General features: G+C 45.4%; 1 protein-coding gene across 1 annotated transcript in view; it reads left to right on the plus strand.

Moving 5' to 3' along the window:
• Positions 1–1,505: 1,505 nt before the first annotated feature.
• Positions 1,506–23,174, plus strand: part of LDLRAD2 (low density lipoprotein receptor class A domain containing 2) — a 145,405-nt gene continuing 123,736 nt past the window's right edge. Inside the window, exon 1 of the mRNA XM_085608909.1 lies at positions 1,506–1,868. Within this exon, the coding sequence (XP_085465035.1) occupies positions 1,775–1,868 (94 nt within the window). The 5' untranslated portion in view covers positions 1,506–1,774. The remainder of the gene's footprint in view (positions 1,869–23,174) is intronic.

Below are 23,174 nucleotides of genomic sequence, written 5' to 3' on the forward strand. Positions count from 1 at the left end.
GCGAGACAGCGCAAATGGCTACCAACAATCCAACATCTTGTGGAGAACGCGACCGGATCGGGAAAACTTGTCGGCGAACGCGGGGATTCAGGTAAGGCGATCGCGTGCGCGCGAGAATGTATTATTTTACAGCGCGAGCAAGAACCAAATTATCGCTAAACTGCGGAATGCGGAAATTTTGACATTTTCGCGCTCTCCGTGGAACGCAAAAATGTCAAATTATCGCAATTTCCGCGAGCGGAACGGAAATTTAGCCCAGGCCTATTGATTTACACACATGTGATTCGTTGTCTCTCTATGTGTGTGATTTAAAGAGCTCCGACACCCTACACTGGTATGATAGGCACTATAAAGCAAATGAAATACATGTTGGAGAGGGGCTATGGAGGGATGAGAGACACTGTTGGAGGGTGATAGTGATGGAATCATTGAAGAGCCCCAACAAAGATTGTCGTATTCTGGTGCACAGTGACGTCATAATTTATTATACTTTAAAAGCTAATACAATTGAACATATAATTAAATATGTGTTGAAGAACGTGCCATTTTTGCCCAAATATTTGGGGAGGGAAACCCCCCAGACCATCTTTGTAGTGGTCTGGCTCGCTGTATTCGCTAGGCAACATCTGGGACTGGTCTGACCGCATTTGCCAGGGCTGCTTTGGGTTCCCTGTAAAGAACTTTGTGTTTTCCTGGGCACAGTACGCCCACTGTAAATAATACGAATAAAATAATAAACTCAGAAACAAGTCTGTGGCGTTTTTGCTACTCCTGAAGACTTCTCGTGTGCGTGTTTTAAGGCAGCTTTTGAGTCGGTTGCCCGGGCTAACAATTTTGTTGCCCGAGGAATGCAGAACCTCTTGAAAGTCACATGAAATAAACATACAATCTTCCTGCCTTTGAGCCCCTTAGGTAGGAAGTCTGCATCTGCTTACTGGACCAAAGGTATTACAGGCAAGGACGTGGCTCTGGACAGTAGAAGCAGGTGCAGGGGCACCGGGGTTCGGGCTGTGAAGGGTCAAGAGTCCGGCATGGGGGTCATTTGCTGCCAAACTGTGCGTGTGGTCCATTATTCCAGCCTGCATGAGCGCCCGTGGCACCCTTGTTACGTCACTGTCTGTAGGTTCAGGGATTTTCTCACCCACACAAAAGAAATGAGTGGCTGTTCTACAGTCCAGCATCCCAAAAAGGGCAGATGTGTGGTTTTATTGTCCCAAGCATTGTCTGCCATAATGTGGGAGCCTAAAATAGATGCGTACGTCGTTAAAAGCCTATTGTACAGAGGGCAAAGTGAGAGCGACGTCAGCGGAGGTCAAGCCCCCGGCGTTATCGAAGAATTTGCCAAATGGCCGTTTGTAAAGCGATGCTTTCTCATCCTACCCGTTATCCCCTACACGGGGTCTTCCGTGGCTCTATTAAACAGCCATAGTCGCCATGACTACCCCAGGACACAAACCTCGACCGGAGAGGAGGGGCAGAGGTGGTGTACCGCCGACAAAGGGCACGAAAGACCATTGTGGCTGTAGGAGAGCGGGGGTCCCCTCATCCGTCGCGCAGGCCGGTGCCTCTGGGGATGGGCTGGGTGACTCGCCCCCTCTGGGCCTGCCTCTGTCCCCGAGGGGGAGGAATCAGGGGGGCTGGCTGACGGAGGCAGGGGTGTCACCGTGTGATCCCAGCGGCACAGCTGTTACATGCTCAGCATCCTCCCGGCCCCCACCAGCTCGCAGCGCTTGGGAGACGAGGCAGCAGCGCGCGCCTAGAGAAGAATGCGAAGATGGCCACGGGCAAGGGGGCAACTTTACAGCGCCTGTCACAGCTGTTTGCTCTGCTCCACTTTGCGACGAGAGGGCTGCACGCCATAGAAACAGGTACGTGCCGGCCCCAGGGCTGTTTAGAACTGTATATGTCCTGCCCCCCCCCACCCCCCTTTTAACACCGTAACTGTCATTAATTGGAGTGCACCGAAAGCTGTGAGTGTTGACGCTCTGCCGTTACCGAGGAATTTACACCAAACTCTTTACCTTAGAGCAACAACTTGTTCCCAGACTCGAAGTTAAAGGATTAACGTATCCCTCCCTGATTGACCGCACAGAGCAACGTATTCACAAGCGAACTTTACAGGAACAACATGTTCACAGACTCAACCCTACAGGAAAACCCTGTTCCCAGATTGAAACCTGCATTAACAACAATGTTCCCCTTATTCATCATACCTACAGAAGGAGCTTGTTTCCAGGCGCAATCTTACATCTACTCCTTCCCAGAATTGACCTTACAGAAACACCTTCTTTCCAGACTTATTACTATAGGCGAAGATGTTACCAGATTCATTCTTACAGGATCAACTTGTTAGCAGGTTCAAACTCGCAGGAACAACTTATTTTCAGACATGACTTTGATGGCTGAATTTGTTTGAGGATTGAACTTTATAGGACTTGTTCCCAGACTCAGACTCGAACTCATAGAAGAAACTTAATTCTAGAAGTATCCTTACAGGATACATTTGAATTCAGACTTAACTTTATAAGAACAGGTTGTTCCCCGATTCAGCTATGTTGGAAGAACATATTCATGGATTCAACTGTAAAACATGTCGCAGACTCAAACCTATAGAGCCAGCTTGTTTCCTGACATGTCCTTGATGGAAGAATTTGTTTGAGGATTACATTTTGTAAGAGAAACTTGTTGCCAAGCTTGTATTCACAGGAGAAGCTTGTTTCTAAATGTAAACTAAAAGAGCAAACGTGATCCCAGACATAAACTTACAAGAAGTGTCTGTTCCCAGATTCAAATCTATAAGAACATATTCACAAATACAGTTATAACAACTTGGTCCCAGACTTAGACCTACAGGAAAAACATGTATCGAAACATAACCATATAGTAAGAATGTGTTCACAGAGCTAAAAACGACAGGAACAACTTGTTTCCAGACATGACCATGAAGGATGAATTTGTTCGCGGATTAAACTGTTCAGGAAAAATTTGCTCCCAAGCTTATAGTTACTGGAGAAACAAGTTTCTAAATGTAACCCAACAGAATAAACTTGATCACATACCTAACCTTACAAGAAGAAGTTGTTCAGACACCCAACTCTATGAGAGCAACATGTTCACAAATTAATTCTTAACAAATTATTCCCAAACGCGAAATGACAGAAACAGCATTTTTCCAGACTCAACCCTTTCGCAAGAACATGGTCCCATATTCAGTCTCAACAATGTGTCCCGGGACTCAAATCTACAGGAACGGCATGCTTTCAAATACAACATCGCAAATAACAACTCTTTCCCTGGTTTAATTTTACCAGTTACATTTATTGCCAGATGTGACCTTACAGGATCAGTTTCTCGCCGTACTCATTCTGAGAGTTTGCAAGAAAAGGATTTTTAATTCCCTTTTTGAAATGTTCACTTGAACAGGGAGTAATAAACATCTTTCCCTGGGCATCCCACTTCCCCATCAGTCTAAAGAAGGCCTATATGAATTAAAGCATGAATTATTTACATATACTTTTAATATATTTGTGTGCTTTGTGCAGCAGCACCTTGTTGTTTTTCAGCACTCCAATGCTCTTTGTGTTTCTGTAAACACAGAGGAACACAATAAATGCCAATGCTCTCGCTTTAAGAGGGGGACCGTCGAATTTTAAAGCAAAAATGGCTTTATTTCCACTTTCATTCACCTGAAACTGTATCCTGTTCAATGCAAGTCAAATGGGAAATACATTCTTATAATTTTATATTAAATGTTCCTCTTATCTGTTCTCAAATGTTGGCTTGTATGGGTTACATAAAGCAATAGAGGAATTCAGATACTCTAAGCTAAGAGTGAGTGCCTCGTGTCTCCAGAAGGCAGCAGGGCTCTTGAGCTATCTGCTGCTTCCCAGCCAAAATATGACAGAGTGCCTCATGCCTCAGAGTGGTGGTGCTGTCATGGCCTGAGTGTCTGCGTCACTGCCAAAGCTAAGGGCCATATTTATAATTTTTACATGCAATGCAAAACAGCAAGACACATAGCTGTGCTGCGTAAACGGGAGCGGCATGAAGAACAGGGTATATGGCACACTCCTGCTCTCTACTTGTGCTGGCACACTTATGGCTGCCTAGTGCCAGTGGAGGCCCTCCGGCAAAATGGTGCACGGGTGCCTGCGTTGCAGGCAGGATTCTTTTTGTGCTGGAGGGAACATCGTTCTGCACCAAAACAATAATTTGAGGCTTTTTGCTCTTTGTGTGTGTGCTGCAGAATACAGCCCACGTAGATTAATAATGAGATTTCTCCTCGTTATGCCTCCACTGTAAAGGTGTAGCAATTTGGCACATTTTCAGGTCTACCACTCATTGCAAATCTGGGAATGCACCAAAATCCATGGGTAGATGCATGGAACACCCACACGTCACCCATTAAACACCTCCCTTGGGCAGAGTTACGCAAGGCAGCAACTCTCTCTGCCTTACTTTCCTCCAGATTTACCATGTACCGCAAGGTGGATCTTGCGTGCTTTGGTAAATTTCATCTAGATTTTGCGTTGCCTTGCGTGGCTCAAGGGCGACTCAAAACCTTTATAAATAAATAGATGAATATGCCTCTAAGTGTGAGTGCCTCATTCTTCAAGCAGGCAGTGGGCTGAGATGATGCATCACTGAAAAGATGAGTAAACCTCATGCTCAAGCTAAGTGAGCGTGCCTTGTTCTTCAAGAAGGTAGCAGGCAGTGGACTAAGGTGCTGTGTCACTGTAGAAGCAAAGTGCGTCTCATGCCTCAGGTAGGTAGCACTGCAGCGACCTGAGTTTCTGTGTCACTGTTCAAGCTGAGGGAGAGTGCCTCTTTCTTCATGAAGGCAGCAGGCAGGAAACATAGGTGCCTTGTCTCTGCATAAGTTGAGTGTACCTCAGGTCTCAGGTTGGAAGCACTGCTATGTCACTGTCCTTGCCTTGAGGGTGTGCCTCGGTGTAGCAGATCTAGTAGCTGAGGTGCTGCATCGCGTACCATTCTCAGTGAGTGTTTCATGCCTCAGGGTGGTAGCACTGCCATTAGCTGAGGTGCTGTGTCACAGTACAAGCTAAGAGAGTGAGCTTCATGCCTCAGAGTAGTATCCAAGGTCTGAGGTGGGGTGCTCCATGCTCCGGTGGTATCTGTGGTGGTGTGCATCATGCCTCAGCATGGCATCCGTGGTCTGAGGTGGTGTGCTTTATACCCTAGGGTGGTATCCATGGTCTGAGGTGCTGTGCTCCATGCTTCGGTGGTATTTGTGGTCTGAGATGGTGTGCGTCATGCCTCAGTGTGGTGTCGGTGGTCTGAGGTGGTGTGCTTTACACCGTAGGGTGGTATCCATGGTCTGATGTGATGTGCTTCATGCCTCGGTGGTATCCGTGGTCTGAGGTGGTGTGCTTCATATCTCAGAGTGGTATCTGTGGTCTGAGGTGGTATGCTTTATACCTTAGGGTGGTATCCATGGCCTGAGGTGGTGTGCTCCATGCTTCGATGGTATCCGTGGGGTGAGGTGGTCTGCGTCATGCCTCAGCGTGGTATCCATGGTCTGAGGTGGTGTGCTTTATACCGTAGGGTGGTATCCATGGTCTGATGTGGTGTGTTTCATGCCTCGGTGGTATCTGTGGTCTGAGGTGGTGTGCTTCATGTCTCAGAGTGGTATCCGTGGTCAGAGGTGGTTTCTTCATGCCTCGGTGATATCCGTGGTCGGAGGTGGTGTGCTTCATACCTCAGGGTGGTATCCAGGGTCTGAGGTGGTGTTCTTCATGCCTCAGAGTGGTATCTGTGGTCTGAGGTGGTGTGCTTTATGCCTCAGTGATATCCGTGGTCTGAGGTGGTGTGCTTCATGCCTCGGTGGTATCCATGGTCTGAGGTGGTGTTCTTCATGCCTCAGCATGGTATCTGTGGTCTGAGGTGGTGTGCTTTATGCCTTGGTGGTATACGTGGTCTGAAGTGGTGTTCTTCATGCCTCAGATTGGTATTCGTGGTCTGAGGTGGTGTGCTTCATGCCTCAGTGGTATCCGTGGTCTGGGTTGGTGTGTTTCATACCTCAGAGTGGTATCTGTGGTCTGAGGTGGTGTGTTTCATGCCTCAGTGGTATCTCTGGTCTGAGGTGGTGTGCTTCATGCTTCGATGGTGTCCGTGGTCTGAGGTAGTGTTCTTCATGCCTCAGCATGGTATCCATGGTCTGAGGAGTTGTTCTTCATGCCTCAGCATGGTTTTCATGGTCTGATGTGACATGCTTCATGCCTCGTTGGTATCTGTGGTCTGAGTTTGTGTGCTTCATGCCTTGGTGGTATCTGTGGTCTGAGGTGGTGTGCTTCATGCCTCAGAATGGTATCCATGGTCTGAGGAGTTGTTCTTCATGCCTCAGCATGGTATCCATCGTCTGAGGTGGTGTGCTTCATGCCTCAGGGTGGTATCCGTGGTCTGAGGTGGTGTCCTTCATGCCTTAGCATGGTATCCCTGGTTTGAGGTGGTGTGCTTCATGCCTCCGTGCTCTGAGGTGGTGTTCTTTATGCCTTAGGGTGGTATCGTGGTCTGATGTGGGGTGCTTCATGTTTCCGTGGTATCCATGGTCTGAGGTGGTGTGCTTCATGCCTCAGAGTGGTATGTGTGGTCTGAGGTGGTATGCTTCATGCCTCGTGGTATCCAGTGTCTGAGGTGTGTGCCTCATGCCTCGGTGGTATGCGTGGTCTGAGGTGGTATGCTTCATGCCTCGGTGGTATCCAGTGTCTGAGGTGTGTGCTTCATGCCTCGGTGGTATCTGTGGTCTAAGGTGGTGTGCTACATGTCTCAGAGTGGTGTCCGTGGTCTGAGGAAATGTGTTCTTTATACTTCAGGAGGTATCCATAGTCTCAGGTGGTGTGCTTCATGCCTCGGTGTTATTCGTGGTCTGAGGTGGTGTTCTTCATGCCTTGGCATGGTCTCTGTGGTCTGAGGTGGTGTGCTTCATGCCTCGGTGGTCTCCGTGGTCTGAGGTGGTGTTCTTCATGCCTCAGCACGGTATCCATGGTCGGAGGTGGTGTGCTTCATGCCTCGGTGGTATCAATGGTCTGAGGTGGTGTGCTTTATACCTCAGGGTGGTAGCACTGCCGGGGTTAAGGTGCTGCCTCACTGCCCAAGCTGAATGAGTGCACCTCATTTTTCAGGAAGAAAGAAGGACCGTCAGCTGTGGGGCTGCGTCACTGCCAAAGCATTCTGCTGGTAGCAAGATGGTGGGATGAGGGGGTGCACCGCTATTTACGGGACACACTCCGTGGCCATTGGCTTCAAGTGAGTTCTTCTTAAGTAGACAACGCTTCCTTGTGTGTTTATCTAGTAGCCACATTTAATACAAATTGCAGCAATGTAATTCAAGATTCTGTAATCCCTGTGAACTAACAGGCACATGCATCAATGTAGGCTTTTGCGATTCCTTAATTGCGATTATTAAGGAATCATAATTAAGGAATTGCAAAAGTCTATGCATGTAGGAATCGCTATAAAATTTGCGATTCCCAAACTTTCCTTAATTGCGACTCGAAAATTGCGAGTCGCAATTAAGGAATGCCTTCCCATTCTTTCCTATGAGCCAATAGGTACTCGCAAATTGCGCATGCAATTTCAAGGGTGCAAGGGTGTCAAAAGGACACCCTGTTGCAACCATGAAATTGATCTGTGCACACATGTTGCACACACACATGCCCCAAGGGGATATGTGTGTGTAACCTACAACTTTGAAAAATTTACTTTAGTGCATTTTTCAAAGTTTTTGAAAATCACCATCAAGTACAAATTGATGGTAATTTGCACCCCCTAGTGGCAAAATCGCAATTTGCGATTCCATCATGCATTGCATTTAAGGAATCGCAATTTGCCATTCCATCATGCATTGCATTTAAGGAATCGCAATTTGCCATTCCTTAAATGCAATCGCAATTTAAGAAATCTCAATAATTTGAAATTTCTTAAATTTGCGAGAGGTTGACAGGTTGATGCGGGCGTAAAAGGATGACTTTTGCGAATCGCACCGTTTGCGCTCGCAAAAATGGTTGATGCATGTGCCAGTAAATGTCTTTAATTTTATTATTACAGGATACATCTGACATAACTAGTCACCATTTGTAACTGGTCAAATGGATTTTCGTTTTTATCATTGCCACGCGTAGCTTTCCCTGAAAGTGTTGAATGACTGGAGTAGAACTATTCGTGCAGGAGAGATGCTATATAACATTCAATATAAAATGAAATATTTTTGTTGTTATTATTGACCTTGGTTTTATTACATAGTCCACAAGCTAATTCAAGGGACCATAGATTTACTCCCTGCCCTTCCTATATAGAAATATGTCTATAATGTTTTTTAAATACATGGAATCCCGCATCCCCTTTTTCAAAAATCTGTCTCTAATTTTCTTATTGCAGTCTAGTTTTGTCATTGCCTGTTATAAGAAGACTATGTGGCTAATTTACTCTAATAACTTATTAATAAAAAAACGATCTGGCTACCTCACTGTAACAACCTATGACAGTTAAGTTGTGATGTCACAATGTCTCTGCCAGAACCAATAGAAAGTTTGAAAGAAAGCTTTTTCAGCAGAACGCTTAATGACGTTTAAACAGCTAAAAAAACAAGCTATTCAGGCCCGTTCTTCCAAACTTTCCACAAAACTCTCAAATGGTAGCATGTTTTTTCTACAGCTGGGATAATTTATTATACACAGGGACGACTATCATACATGTTACCACACATTCTTAACTTACAGACATGCCCATAAAATTGTTTTGCAACAAATAACCAGCTGTATACTGGTGCCATGAGTTTCACACAGTAGATTCCACACTTATTCTACATATCTGCCACCATGCTCTTCCATATGAAGGATTAAGAGATCAAGAAAGTGAGCTTTTGGCTGGATGGGTAAAGGTGTGATCACATAGTCTAATAAATACAACTTCTTCTGCCAGGGCCGGGGTTAGCACTGGTGGCGCCCGGTGCGACAATACCTGTTGGCGCACCCAACCATGGTGCAGGTAATGACCACCTCCACCACGGATTCCCTCACTACCACCTTTTTACCGTGCCCCTCAAGTCTCCATAACCACTCTCTTTTCAATGCATTTAGGGGCATATCTACAAGGCGGCGATAAAAAATTATCGCTGCTTTTGCGGCCGTTCTCGGCCGAAAAGTGGCGATAATTTTATCGCTATATCAGCAAGGTCACGCTACCGCGTGAATTCTTGCCTTAGCGCCTGTTTACTGAACGCCCAGCTTTGCATCTCTAATGAGAAATAACTGGAGAAATGTCGCTAACCGACATTTCTCCAATTATCAAGGGAATCGCTAACAAGCATAGCGATATAAAAAATAGCGCTAACCATGGTTATCGCTACTTTCCTTACGCCTGCTTTAATTCTGACTCAGCCATGTAATCCAATGGGAGGTGGATTACATGGCTAAGACCACCCTGCCCTATCAGCAAGGTATCGCCGGTCACAGTGCGATTATCGCTGGATTTCCAGCGATAATCACACTGTTTTCCACCTAACGTTTGCATCTCTATCGCTTTGGAGAGAAGTGTTGCTGATAGCACGCTATCTCCGCGATAGGAAGCAGAGATAGCCGGTGATAATTATCCTAGCGCTAAGTGCGCTTAGCGATAATTATCACCCGCCCTTGCTGATATGCCCCTTAATTAGTTATATAGCACCACTCTTACCAGTGCAGGGTGTCAGAGCACTTTGCATCACACACATATTACACAGAGACAATCAATCGTATGTGCGTAAATCAGGTTATAGGAAGTCTTACATAAGCCAGAGGACCACAAGGTATAGGAGTGACATGCCATCCATACTGGTAGGCAGTATAGTTAAAAAGGGTTCGGTCTGGAGAAGCTCAAACTCTGAATTGAAAACGGAACACCAGAGATGGGGGTTCTCTTCAATAATACGAATCGATTTCTACCCAAATTAACCCTTTTCGCAACATTAATCTATGCTCTAATCTATACTTGTGTGCAGTGTGAATGCAGTTCTATGATGACAGTTAATAAATCATGTTCTATATTAGGATTTTAACTTATAAACTACAAGTAACAAAAGGATTTCTCTTAGATAAACGGTCATGTGTACTTTGTGATATGCATGGTACACGTTCTTTGCAGCAGGCATATTAATCCTCTGTGCTATTTTATGATCCGTCAAAACCTCAACTACACAAAAGTCTGATCTCTCTCCAGGAAGAACATTAATCACCAGAGTTATCTTGACATTTTTACTGTTGCCTGGAAATTGCTGGAGGCAAGGAAGACGGCAGCAGGTGCTTTTAAAACCAAAATAAACTTGAAAACACAGCACCCCTGAAGTCAGCACCCGGTGCAGTGACACCGATCGCACCACCCTAGAGCCGGCCCTGTCATCTGCCATCCTTTAAACTAACATTGCAAGTCCCTTCAGAGTTCCGTTGGCAGTATAAAATAAGTCAGCCTATGGCCTTGTTCCTTTACATGGTCACGGCGCTCCTTGGTGACTAGCAATGTCTTCATAATATACTGCCAAGGGAACTTTATCCACGTATGATATGTGGGAGTCTGCAATCCCTGAATACAAAGTGTTTTTTATTTTCTTATTACAGGATAGATCTGACATAACTAGTCACCTGAAATAAAACATACTGTAGTTGCTCAACTATGATAAATTATTACAGTTGAGTTGTGACATCATGGCAGTTAAGTGCATGGAAGTAGGACTTTTTCTGCATTTTCCCCCCAACATATTCTAATGCACAAATGTAACCTTGACACTGACTCATGTGAAACTGTGTATGGTTGTGTTTGAAAGAAATTATAAACTGCTTAATATATTTATTTTCACAGTACAAATTTCACATTCATGATGCATAACCTGCAACCAGATGTTTTCTTTGTGTGGAAGGAGCAAGAGCCAAGAATTTAAGGGGGGCTGGGGGGTACAGGAGGAGGGGTAAGGTGTGACCATCTTTTAGAATGAATACAACATAAAATGATGAGGTCTTGTTCTTCGATATGATTAAAGACCTCCTCTTTGACTTGCAGTATCCTTATGGTAACACAAAAAGATGATAGATGTAATGCTGAACATTGTCAAACATTCACCCCCACTACAGAAATCTGGGCCTAAATCCATCATTTTTTGCCCACCATGCCATTCTAATTTGGACCTAGCCATATGCAAAACAGTTTTGACCCTGCTCCCCATGGGAACAGTCCATCCCAAACTGCCAGGCAGGGTCCTTCCTGGACTGGAAACAAGCATCCTTGGACCGGTTTCGGGATATCACCCCTCATTAGCCAGGCTAGCTTGAATCAAGTGGCAGAGTGAGCACAGGACTCATGTCTGGGCCCCCCTTCCCACTTAGGGCAACTATAGTAACACAAAAAGATGATGGACGAAACATGCAATATCCTTATAGTATACAAAGGGTGTACTTTATCTCATCCATTATTATTCCTTCTATGAACATTATGATGGTTAGAGCAAATTAGCTACACTGCATTTTTTTTGTAATAAGGATATTGCAAGTCACTCAGAAGTTCATAATCATATAGAGGGAGACGGCAGATGGCCAAGCTTCTTTACAATGTCCTTTTAATACACAGCAGAGGTATTTTATTCCTCATAAAAACATGGGTACATCATTTCTTTCCACAATAAGCTCTTTTTGTGAATCTTTGGTCTCTTTGATCCTTCTTCTAAAAAGTAGAATGAATATGAAATATATATTAAAAATGAAAACACCATTATGCAGTCTGTAATTTGTTGCACGGATATGAGCCAACTGTGGGTTAGAATGTGTGGTGACACACAGATTGTTGCTTACTTGTAGAGCCATCTTGCCTTGTAATTAATAAAGGTTGCACCATAATATATATCTTTACCACCCAATTATGGTGAATTTTCAGAAGTAAATTGTTCAGACAAAAGAGGGATAAAAAGGCAGATAACCCCTTAATTGTTTAGGCCAAAGCTGTGATTTTGCTCAGGGACCTACCTATCACACTGTGGCTGACTCAGATATGTCACTCTGACATAATAACTCAAATGCAATTGATTATAATAGTAAATTAGAAGCATAGTTTTTTTTTTTATTGCAGATGGGTTGTGATGTCACTAGAGAGTGATAAAGAAATTAAATGTGGTCCTTTAGGTGTTTGTGTGTTTTTATACTTTTTAGTATATCATTGCTATGCTTACTTGTAAGCTCATTATAATATTATTAAGATCATTAATTGCAGGCACAACGGGCACAGGTAAGAGCGGTCGGGCAGGGGCAGGGCGGGATGGGGGAAGTCGACAGATGACGGGATAGGTAAAATTAAATATAAAAATAAATAAAACCACTTACCTTGCGCTCTCCTCATCGCCGACTCGGCGATGCAGCAAGCACATGGTAAGTGGTTTTATTTATTTTTTAAATTTGATTTTACATATACGGTCGTCTGTTGACTTCCTCCACCACCCAGCCCTGCCCCACAGCCCACCGCTCTTACCTGTGCTGGCCGCGCCTGGTGAATTGTTATTATAATTATTACACACAAGTTTTAATACGTTTCTTATTGTGCATATCATATCTGACTGATTGTCCGGTGACTAACTCTGTCACAGCTATATTTGATTTTCAGATGTTGCAGCCCAAATATCTGTACATGCCGGCACACCTCATGTTATCTTATGTCTATCTGCAGAGCGCACTAATCACCTGTGAGGGTATCCAGGCGCTTGAGCAGATGTGCAGGCGTGTAGTGCCCTCAGAATTATTCAAAGAGCCAGGTCTTCAACTTCTTGCAAAAGTCAAGTAGTGAGGAGGAAGCTCTGATGCATTGTGGGAGGTCATTCCATGCTCTGGGTGCGATGTAAGCAAACGAGCGACTACCTGCTCTGCATCTGTGAATTCGGTGTGTGTGCGCGAGATTCAGGCTCTGGTCATGTTTTAGAATTTGGCAGAGGATTACTCTGTGACAAATGTGACTTATATTTCATCAGCCTTATTACAAGTGCACTTGAATACAATTGTAATCAGGCGGATGTCATCTCTGTCACCTGTGTTACGTAGTAGCCTTCCGCCAAACTAGGTCCTAAGCTTTGTTCAAGTTTGCCTTCAGGCTGGTCTCTGTGGCTCTTTCCTGGGACTTGCTTTCCAGAGAGGCTGGTGGGTGAGATGGTAACCAAGCAGTGTGCCAAGTTATGCCTCGTTGGTACATTTCCGTGCGGAATGCTTCCAGCCTTCCTGTTCGTGGAAATCCAGCTCTCGCCTTAGGCAACAGGCAGGCTTTTGGCAATGTCTGTGTCCTCGAGGGACAAACAAGCATTGCCGGCAAGTGTCTCTCCAGGAGGCCATTCTCTAGAAAGGGGCGACCGCGTGACCTGTTAACATGTTGTTTTCTTTTCTATACTTTCCATATCTTTTGTCAGCACCGAACCAAAGTTATCATTTACTGTTTGCTTCATACACTAAATTTTCAGTCAGGAACCAACACAGGACAGAACAGGTATGTCTGACTTCCGCACAATAATAATTGAGCTATCCACCTGTCTGTGTATCCATCTATCCAACCACCTACATTTCCACCCGTCCTTCTAGCCGCTAGTTCTTCTACCTGTCCGTTCATTAATGAGTCCATTAAACTATCCATCTACCATTCATTCATTCATCCATAGATCTAGCAATCAACCTACCCCTGGGGTAGGTGTTCCTTTTTATGATTTCAGAACGGATGTGCTCAACTGCAGCCCCGCCATTTTGTTATGTGGTCCTTGTGGTACTTGACCTGATCCCTCCATCTTGCGGTTGCCTTAGACTTCCAGATTGTTCCTCGCCGCTTGGTTTGCTCCTCTTCCGCCATATGGACCTTTAAAATTCTTCCAGTAACCGATGTTAACTGTATTTTGATGCAATGTTTTTAATCACTGTTCATCCTCTTGTATTTTGCCCCTTTCCTCTTTCACCCTCTACCCCCTCTGCTCCATTGCTTCTGCTTTCCCCGTTCGCAAATTGCTCTAGTATCTTATGTAACGGAATATTGTTTTGTTCTCAACCTCATGTAAAGCGCTCCGATACCTCCGGGTCTAGCCAGCGCTATATAAAACTCATCAAATAAATAAATAAAATCTATACATCTAATTCACACCCTCTTGTCCTTGCATACACCATGAGGATTTCTGCTGGCTGACAAAGTAAACCACAAGGCTGGAGGCTGAGTGCTGTATTTGTTACCACAACCCAAGATGGCGACAAAGGGCAATATTATGCATATTTCACTTTACAATATTTTTGTTATCAGGGGTGTGGCTTGAGGGGGGTGTTTGGGGAGTTACACCCCCTTAATAAATGTTTTTTTTAGTAAATAGTTGGGTTCAGGTGTCTTCAGACAGGTATGGTGAGGTGGCTGTGGGATTTCACCTAGGATTTTGACATGCACACGCAAGACAAAAACATATACACACGCACTCACTCCTCTCAGTTTTGAAGTTTTCAAAACTGTTGGCTATTTACAACATATTGGGGCACATGTATCAAAATTGGAAATTGCGTTTACGTAATTGCGATTTTCTGAGAATTGCAATTAGGTAATCTCAATTTCCAATGTATGAAACTACAAGAGTGTCATATACCGATTCCAAAGGAGTCGCAAATCGACCTACCTCATTAATATTAATGAGGTAGATCAAATTTGCGACCCCCTTGGAATTGTTAAAGGGATGGTGGCCTGCGAGGGTTAGTAGACCACCATGTCCGTGATTGCTTTTAAATAAAGCAATCTTTTTTTTTTAATGCAGTTCGTTTTCCTTAAAGGAAAACAGGTTGCATTAAAAAAAAAAAAAATGAAAAGTTTTCTTTTAATTTTTTAAGAGCAGGCAGAGGTCCATGGGACCAATGCCTGCTCTTAAAAACGTTTTTGCAACCATTCCCAAAGGGGAAGGGGTCCGTGGGGAACCCCTCCTATTTGCGTATGGGTTACGACCTACTTGAAGTAGGTGGTAAATTGTGAATGTTTTGCGACCGCATTCACGGCCACAAAACATTGATACAACCATTTGGATTCGCTATTTGGAAGGGACGCCCTAAACATGCCCTTCCAAATACCGAATCACAAACCCATTTTGCGATTCGGTAACAGATTACAGAATCACAAAATGGGTTTTCATACATGTAAAAAGCCTTTTTTGCATTCGCAATCAGGCCGATTATGAGAATTGGCCCGTTTGTGAACACAAATTTGGTTGATACTTGTGCCCCATTGTCTTTCAAGTAACCCTAGCAATCCGCACTGCTATCCCTTTGGCCCCCTCATGCTCTGCATCTCAAATAATGCATTTTAGTATGAGATGCCGCCGTGATTGTTGGGAAATTTGACTCTTACTCCCCCCTCCATCTTACTGACCAAGCTTTACCCCTGTACATTACTTGTTTATTTTAGAGAAGCTTGCTTGAAAAAGGTGGGTTTTTTTTAGAAAAATATTTATTAAATATAGAAAGTTAAATATTGGACTCTAATATTTGGCCTTCTGAAATAAAATAAATACTTATGTAGCAAAGAATGTAGAATTTTATTAAAAAACACTACTTTGCTTTTTTTAAAAAACACATTCTGTCTTTAAAATAGAGAGACAGATAAAGCTTCAAGGCACAACTGATAATGGCCCCTGATGGAAATTCGATTTTTTTAGGTTTTATTTATCTTTTCTAAAGATTATTGATAAACACTAGACATTGGCCATGGCCAGTGGAGTAATACAATTTTGCGCCTGCCATGTTTATTACATAACTTTGGATTTCATGCATTTACCAAATAATATTCCACATTGTTGACAGTTTTCAGCAAAAAAGGTTGGCATCATGTACTAAGTATTTTTGTGAATGGACTTATGTACTATTAGGTCAGTTCACCTAAATCCCCATTCACATGGTCGAAAATAACCTGACTAATAAATATTAAATATTAATTAGGCAAGCCACAATTAACGATCACGTGTGACTGGCCACAAACACAGGGGTGGGGGCCTGAAGGGACCACAGACCACAATTACGGTGTTTGCATTCCTGAACAAGATTTCTTTTTTACAGCAGCAATCTCCTTAAAAGAACCAGTGAAACTTTAAAAAATACAAGTTTTTATTTTTGGAAAACATTGGGGCGAGAAGACAATGGTCCCCTAGATCACGCCCACTCTTCCCCAGGCTGCCAATGCAATTTCCAAGGTTGAAGGTATCCCACAGGGACTCATTCCCCTTTGCAAATCAGTTACCACCTCCATTGAGTAGTCAGTCACGGGTCGATGTTTGTCAACCTAAATTGCAGTCACAAACTATTATACATATTATACAGAATTGCAATTTGGACAAAACATCAATTTCAAGCCTCTTCAAAATTCAGCATGGGTCGCAAATCTCATTTTACGAGCCAGAAACACATTTCTGACTCCTGATAGGAAATAGCCATTTTTTGCAGTGCCAAACCCTGTGATGTTGCAAATCACAGGGTTTGCAATCGCAAATTAGCTTAGTTCATCTAGCTTGTTATATAATCCTACCCGAGAATATGTTGCATAATGTCACTTAATTTGCTTGTCTTTCTAACTAATTTAAATAGGGATGACACAATGCGTGATTTGATCCTACATTTATGCATATAATCTTGGCGGCCCTGACAGTAGTAAACCTTTGCAGAGTGTTTGGCTGTAATTATGAAGACAAAACCCATATGTCACAGCAATTCGTAAAAATGCTTTCCATATTTTATGGGTCTCTGTGAAATCTGGGATGTTATACCCCTACATTTTGTGCAATAAAAGCACCCAAACATGTCATAATTAAAAAGCAAGTACAAGTGTTGCTTTGTTTGTGTTTAAAGGGCAATTCGGTATGTTGAATAGACAAGGTAGACAACAAGCAATCAGGATTTAGAAACAACCACCTCGCTGAAACTGCATTCATCGCGACCACTGACAATATTCGAAACATCCAGGATCAAGGAGAACCAGCCGCCCTTCATCCTGCTCGACCTCTCCGGGGCCTTTGACACTGTCTCCCTCGACACCTTCATCAGCAGACTCCATGAGATTGGCGCACAAGGATACGCTCACAAATGGATGAACCCAAAGGTTCAGGGTGCCACCCTTCATATCAGAGAACAAGAAACTGATATACAGTGTCTTACAGGGATCATCCGTCAGCCCCAGCCTTTTCAACATATACATGACACCGCTCGCCACCATCATCCGATCACAAAACATCACCGTCATCTCCTATGTCGATGACACCCAACTCATCATCTCCCTGATGGACAAGACAAACATCACCAGAATCAACTTCACCAATTTCATGACCATAGTAGCAAACTGGTTGGGAACCAACTGCCTGAAGCCCAACTCCATGCCACTGGAGTCAAGCTATCCTGGCTGATGAGGGCTGAAAGCCCGAAACCGGTTCTAGGTTGCTTGTTTCCAGTCCAGGGAGGACCTGGCCTGGCAGTTCGGGCTGGACTGTTCCCATTGGGTGCAGGGTCAAGACTGATTTACATATGGCTGGGTCCAAACTGGAATGGCATGGTCAGAAAAAAAACGATGGATTTAGGCCCAGATCTCTGTACTGGGGTGAATGTATGACATTGTTCTGCATTCTGTCCATCAATTGTTGTTTTTGCATTTGTCACCCCGAGTGGGACGGGTATGCCCAGACGTGGGTCCCGTGCTCTCCATGCAACTGGAGTCAAGCTATCCTGGCTGATGAGGGCTGAAAGCCCAAAACCGGTCCTAGGATGCTTGTTTCCAGTCCAGGGAGGACCTGGCCTGGCAGTTCGGGCTGGACTGTTCCCATTGGGCGCAGGGTCAAGATTGATTTTCATATGGCTGGGTCCGAACTGGAATGGTATGGTGAGCAAAAAAACGATGGATTTAGGCCCAGATCTTTGTACTGTTGTGAATGTACGACATTGTTCTGCATTCTGTCCATCAATTGTTGTTTTTGCATTAAGCCCAACTCCGACAAGACCGAAGTACTGGTCTTCAGCAAAAAGACCTCCCCATGGGATTCCACCTGGTGGCCATCAGAGTTGGGACCCACAGACCATGCAAGAAACCTAGGGATCATCAGAGATGACAAGCTCAACGTGACAGTCAAGTCAACGCAGTGTTCACCTCCTGTTTCCACATCCTATGCACACTGAGAAAGATCTTCAAATGGTTGTCTCAGAACACCAGACAGACTGTCACACAAGCACTCATCACCAGCAGGCAGCACTATGGTAACACTTTCTATGCCTTAATCTCCAAACAAATCCTACACATACTCCAGACCATCCAGAACGCAGCCGTAAGATTTAGTCTAAAACTCCAATGCCTCACTCAAATCACACCGTACCTCACAAAGTTTCTCTGGCTCCCCATTCACAAGCGCAGCCAATTCAAACTTCTCATGGAGAGGTGTGGCTCACTGGTTAGAGGCGGCCGATCCGTAAGCAGAGAATCGGCCAGGGACCAGGGTTCAATTCCCGACGCGGCAGGGTCGTGGACCAGGGTCAAAACGGACTCGATAATTCTCGCCTCGGTACCTACTCTAACCAGGAACACACTCGGCAACTCTGGGCATTAGCTTGCCTCATCTCCACAACGGCCCCCCACATTCGCCGGGGATGCCTGGTTTCACCTTGGAGATACCCTGGAGGGACCATCTCACAGGGATAGCCAGGACGGGTTCCCCAGCGGTCTACAGCGCCACGACGCCTCAGGGCAGCAGTGCGCTTTACAAGACACATACATACATACATTTACATTTACATTCATGCACACATACAAAGCCCTACACAACACAGGACCCGAACAGCCACATACACTTCAACAGCCCGCCAGACACCTATTCTCTGCCTCACTCTCACTCGCACACAATCGCCACATCTGCAAAAGGAAAACTAGAGGTTGCTCATTCCTCTGCATGGAACCCGGGACATGGAACGATCTCCCTCAACACATCAACCTGGCTCTTTATGTTAGTGTGAGAAGTTGGCCTGAGGTATGATGTCACTAGTTCTAGTGTACACCTTATATCAGTCCAAACAACCCTTATGGTGATTGGTTGTAAAGTCAACCTTATAGACCAGCTATCCTAGTGGTAGCATGGACAAGAGCAGTCTTAGGCTAAACTCTGAATGGCATGTGAAGCCAGCTGTGATACCATATATAATCCCTTGAATACCAAATGAAAGGACACCACAACAGATATATATCAAAATAAAGTGTATTTATTCTAGACAAACCCTCAGCACTCTTTATGAGATTAGAGGTAAGTACAACACAGTCTTATTTAAGCATACATTAAGTCACACAGGTAAGTAATACAGTTAGGCCCTAGGGGCCACGCAAACCATATACTAAGTAAGTGGTATAAGGACCACTGTCACGGAAATAGGATAGGCCTAGGCCTAGGGAATCGCTGGGGCTACACTATACTACCAAAGGTTAGGAAGTGGGAGGCCCACGGGATTCAGGTGCAGAGTGGAAACACTCACGCGTAATGCGTATAATCGATAGAAATAGTACAGTTTTGAATTAAATAGATTTAGGACACTTCCGGAGTAGCTAGGAAGTCGAGACTGGAAAACTAGACACTAGGATAGCCACTACCCTGATGAGCACCGGAGTACCCAAGTTACCTAGCCCACAGGCTGCGGGTGCATAGGTGTGAAGTTGCGTCGGGTTTCGTCGTCGACTCCTATGGATGCCTGAAGAAAGATGCTGACAGGCAGTCAGTGAAGAGTGTCCGGTGGATCCCAAGGCTGGGATCAGGAAGAAAGGATACCTGCAAGCAGAGGCGACAGAGTCAAGGTCACTAGCCAGTGACCACGTGGAACCAGGAAGGAACCAGGCGATGTCGTGAAGATTGCAGGTGAAGGTGAAGCTTGTCGCTGCAGCCACGAGGACCAGGGAACGTCGAGGACGACCAGGACCAGGAGGCGAGCTGTCCCACGAAGGCTCTTGCTGTCGGCGGCGTTGAAGTTGGACTAGGACTCACCAAGCCTTGGCAAGCGGAACCCACGAAGAACGGAGGACTTGCTTCTGGTGCAGACCAGGAAGGTCTGGGGTGCTTCTCTTTTTCAAAGAAGCGGGAGCCAGTCTGGAGGAGCCAAACCAGCGCTGAAGATTTCAGGGTGCGTTGTCTCAAAGGCCACTAGCCAGCGGGCAAGCAACCGGACATACGCGGCAAGCAGGAAAATGCAGAAGGGCCCCACGCAGGACTCGTGGAGTGTGGGGGGCTGATCTTCGGTGCAGATGGTGCTTGGGGTTGGGGCTTCTCAATCCCCGGTGCACAACTTCGAGGGTGCCTCAGAAGCTGCGCTTGAAGATACTAGCCACTTTTCCCAGGTAGCCGGTCCCACGTCTCTCGTCGCCTCCATGGATCTCAGCACGGCTGTGGATGTGGATCAGGATCGGAGAAGTCTGGAAGTCAAGGCTCTGGTCGGGCTCTGCAGTCGGTCCCTCGTAGAACTTCAGCAAAGCAAAGGGTAGTCTCTTGATGGTGCCTGTTTGCACAGGGTAGCCACTCCTGGGCCACAAGGGAGATTCTTCAGTCTTCTTCTTTCGTCGAAGGTCCAGAGTTTCTGTTCAAGTTGCAGGTTCAGGATAATCTAAAGTCTTGAGGCCCAACTCCCACTCTTATACTAATCTGGGGTGCTGGGATACCTGCTAGGTCACGCCTTATGGGTGGGACCTGGGAGGGGGGTGGTTACACCCCCTTCCCTTTGTCCAGTTTCGCGCCAGGACTGGGACTGGAGTGCCCCAGCACCGGTTTGAACTGGACTATGCACGGGACACCTTGTGTGCCCCAGGCATGTCTCATTCTATTCATCCCTCCCTGCCCCAATACACTAAGGCCTGTCTGGGGTGGTGCTAGCACCTCCCAAGGCAGGAAACCTATTGTCCAAGCCTCCCTTGCCGGGATCACTCCCAGCAGCAGGAGGTCAGACTCGTGTCTGTGGCAGCAGCATCCATTTTGTGATGCTGGGGCTCTGGTTAACTTTAACCGGGTAAGTAGGTTACAACATGTCTTCTCCCTCTAGAAGGGAGGGATAATATCCTCATCCCCAGAAATGGGATGGGGGTATTATTCCAAAGTGTTAGACACTTTACACGACATGTTTTGATAAAGCCAAACCATAGTTACCATAACCGTTTAAGATTATAAGGCACTTTAAGAGTATATGGTAGGCTATATCATAGAACAGCTATAAGGACATGGTTCCGAAAGCTGCAGACAGGCTCAGCTCATGCTAGAGCACCATCTCACATGTTACCAAGCACTCTGCCTCCAGGATTGTTAAGGCCTGCCATAGGAGTGGCTGATAGGTACACATGTGTCTATATGTAAGTTAGGTATAGGAATACTACACCTAAGCAAGGGGTGATTACACGACCTTGCCCCAGCTGAGTGATCAGCCAGTTGTGTCATAATGGAAGGCCAGGCCAGGGGTGGCATAATACATGCTGCAGCCCCTGGTAGGCCTAGGGTACACCTATGCCCTGGGTACCTAGGGTACACTGTACAGGGGCCAATAAGGTGATCCTATTCCAATGGGTTATGCACCTAAAGTACATAGTATCAATTTAGAGAGAGAACAGCAGGGCTGTGGGTCTGATTAGCAGGCCCACAGCCACATCTAAGTCGAAAACCAGTAAAGCAAAAAGTGGGGGTGAACATAGAAAGCAGACCCTACTCTCCTACACAACCCCTCCCCCCCCAAACTTAGGGACATTAAACTAACCTTGACCAGTTGAGTCTTCATGTTCTAAGTGGAAATATCTGGAGAGTCCATCTGTATTGGCATGGTCAGTCCCAGGTCTATGTTCCACTGTGAAGTCCATCCCCTGTAGGGAAATGGACCACCTAAGAAGTTTGGGATTTTCACCCTTCATCTGATTTAGCCACAAGAGGGGCTTATGGTCTGTCTGAATCTTGAAGTGAGTGCCAAACAAGTATGGCCTCAGTTTCTTCAGGGCCCAAACCACAGCAAAGGCCTCCCTCTCAATAGCTGACCAACGTTTCTCTCTAGGGGTCAGCCTTCTACTTATAAAAGCAATGGGCTGGTCTTGACCATCTACATTCAGTTGTGAAAGAACAGCTCCCACACCTAACTCAGAAGCATCTGTCTGGACAATGAACTCTTTGGAGTAGTCTGGACTTTTCAGAATAGGTGCACTGCACATGGCCTGCTTCAGGTCATCAAATGCTTTTTGACAGCTTACTGTCCACTGAACTTTCTTTGGCATCTTCTTGGAGGTCAAGTCATTAAGTGGTGTCACAATGGACCCATAGTTCTTAACAAACTTTCTGTAGTACCCAGTCAGGCCCAAGAAAGCTCTGACCTGAGTCTGGGTAGTTGGAGGAGTCCAGTCCTTTATGGTCTGGATCTTGCTCTCCAGTGGTTGAACCTGACCCCCACCAACTAGGTGGCCCAGGTATGCAACCTTGCTCTGCCCTATCTGGCACTTAGTGGCCTTGATAGTGAGGCCTGCCTTTTGTAGGGCCTCTAAAACATTCCTCAGGTGGACCAGGTGATCCTCCCAGGTGGAGCTAAAGACAGCAATATCATCAAGATAAGCTGCACAATAATCATCCAACCCAGTAAGGACTTGATTCACCAACCTTTGGAAAGTGGCAGGTGCATTCTTCAAACCAAAGGGCATTACCACAAATTGATAATGTCCTCCTGGGGTCGAGAAAGCAGTTTTGGCCTTTGCATTCTCAGCTAGTCTGATTTGCCAGTAGCCTGCTGTCAGGTCAAATGTGCTCAAAAACTTAGCAGCTGCCAGTCTGCCAATGAGCTCATCTGCCCTAGGTATTGGGTGGGCATCTGTCCTAGTGACAGCATTGAGACCTCTGTAGTCTACGCAAAACCTCATCTCTCTCTTACCATCTTGGGTGTGAGGTTTTGGCACAAGAACTACAGGACTAGCCCAAGGGCTCTCTGAAGGTTCAATGACTCCCAGCTCCAACATCTTTTGTACCTCAACTTTTATGCAGTCCCTGACATGGTCAGGTTGCCTGTAGATTTTACTCTTCACAGGCAGACTGTCACTAGTGTCCACGTCATGGGTGCACCAGTTTGTCTGACTTGGGGTCAGAGAGAACATATGTCTGTAGGATTGCAGAACCTGTCTGCAGTCCTGTT

This window comes from Triturus cristatus, chromosome 1_2, assembly GCF_964204655.1.
Source record: "Triturus cristatus chromosome 1_2, aTriCri1.1, whole genome shotgun sequence".
NCBI lineage: Eukaryota > Metazoa > Chordata > Amphibia > Caudata > Salamandridae > Triturus > Triturus cristatus.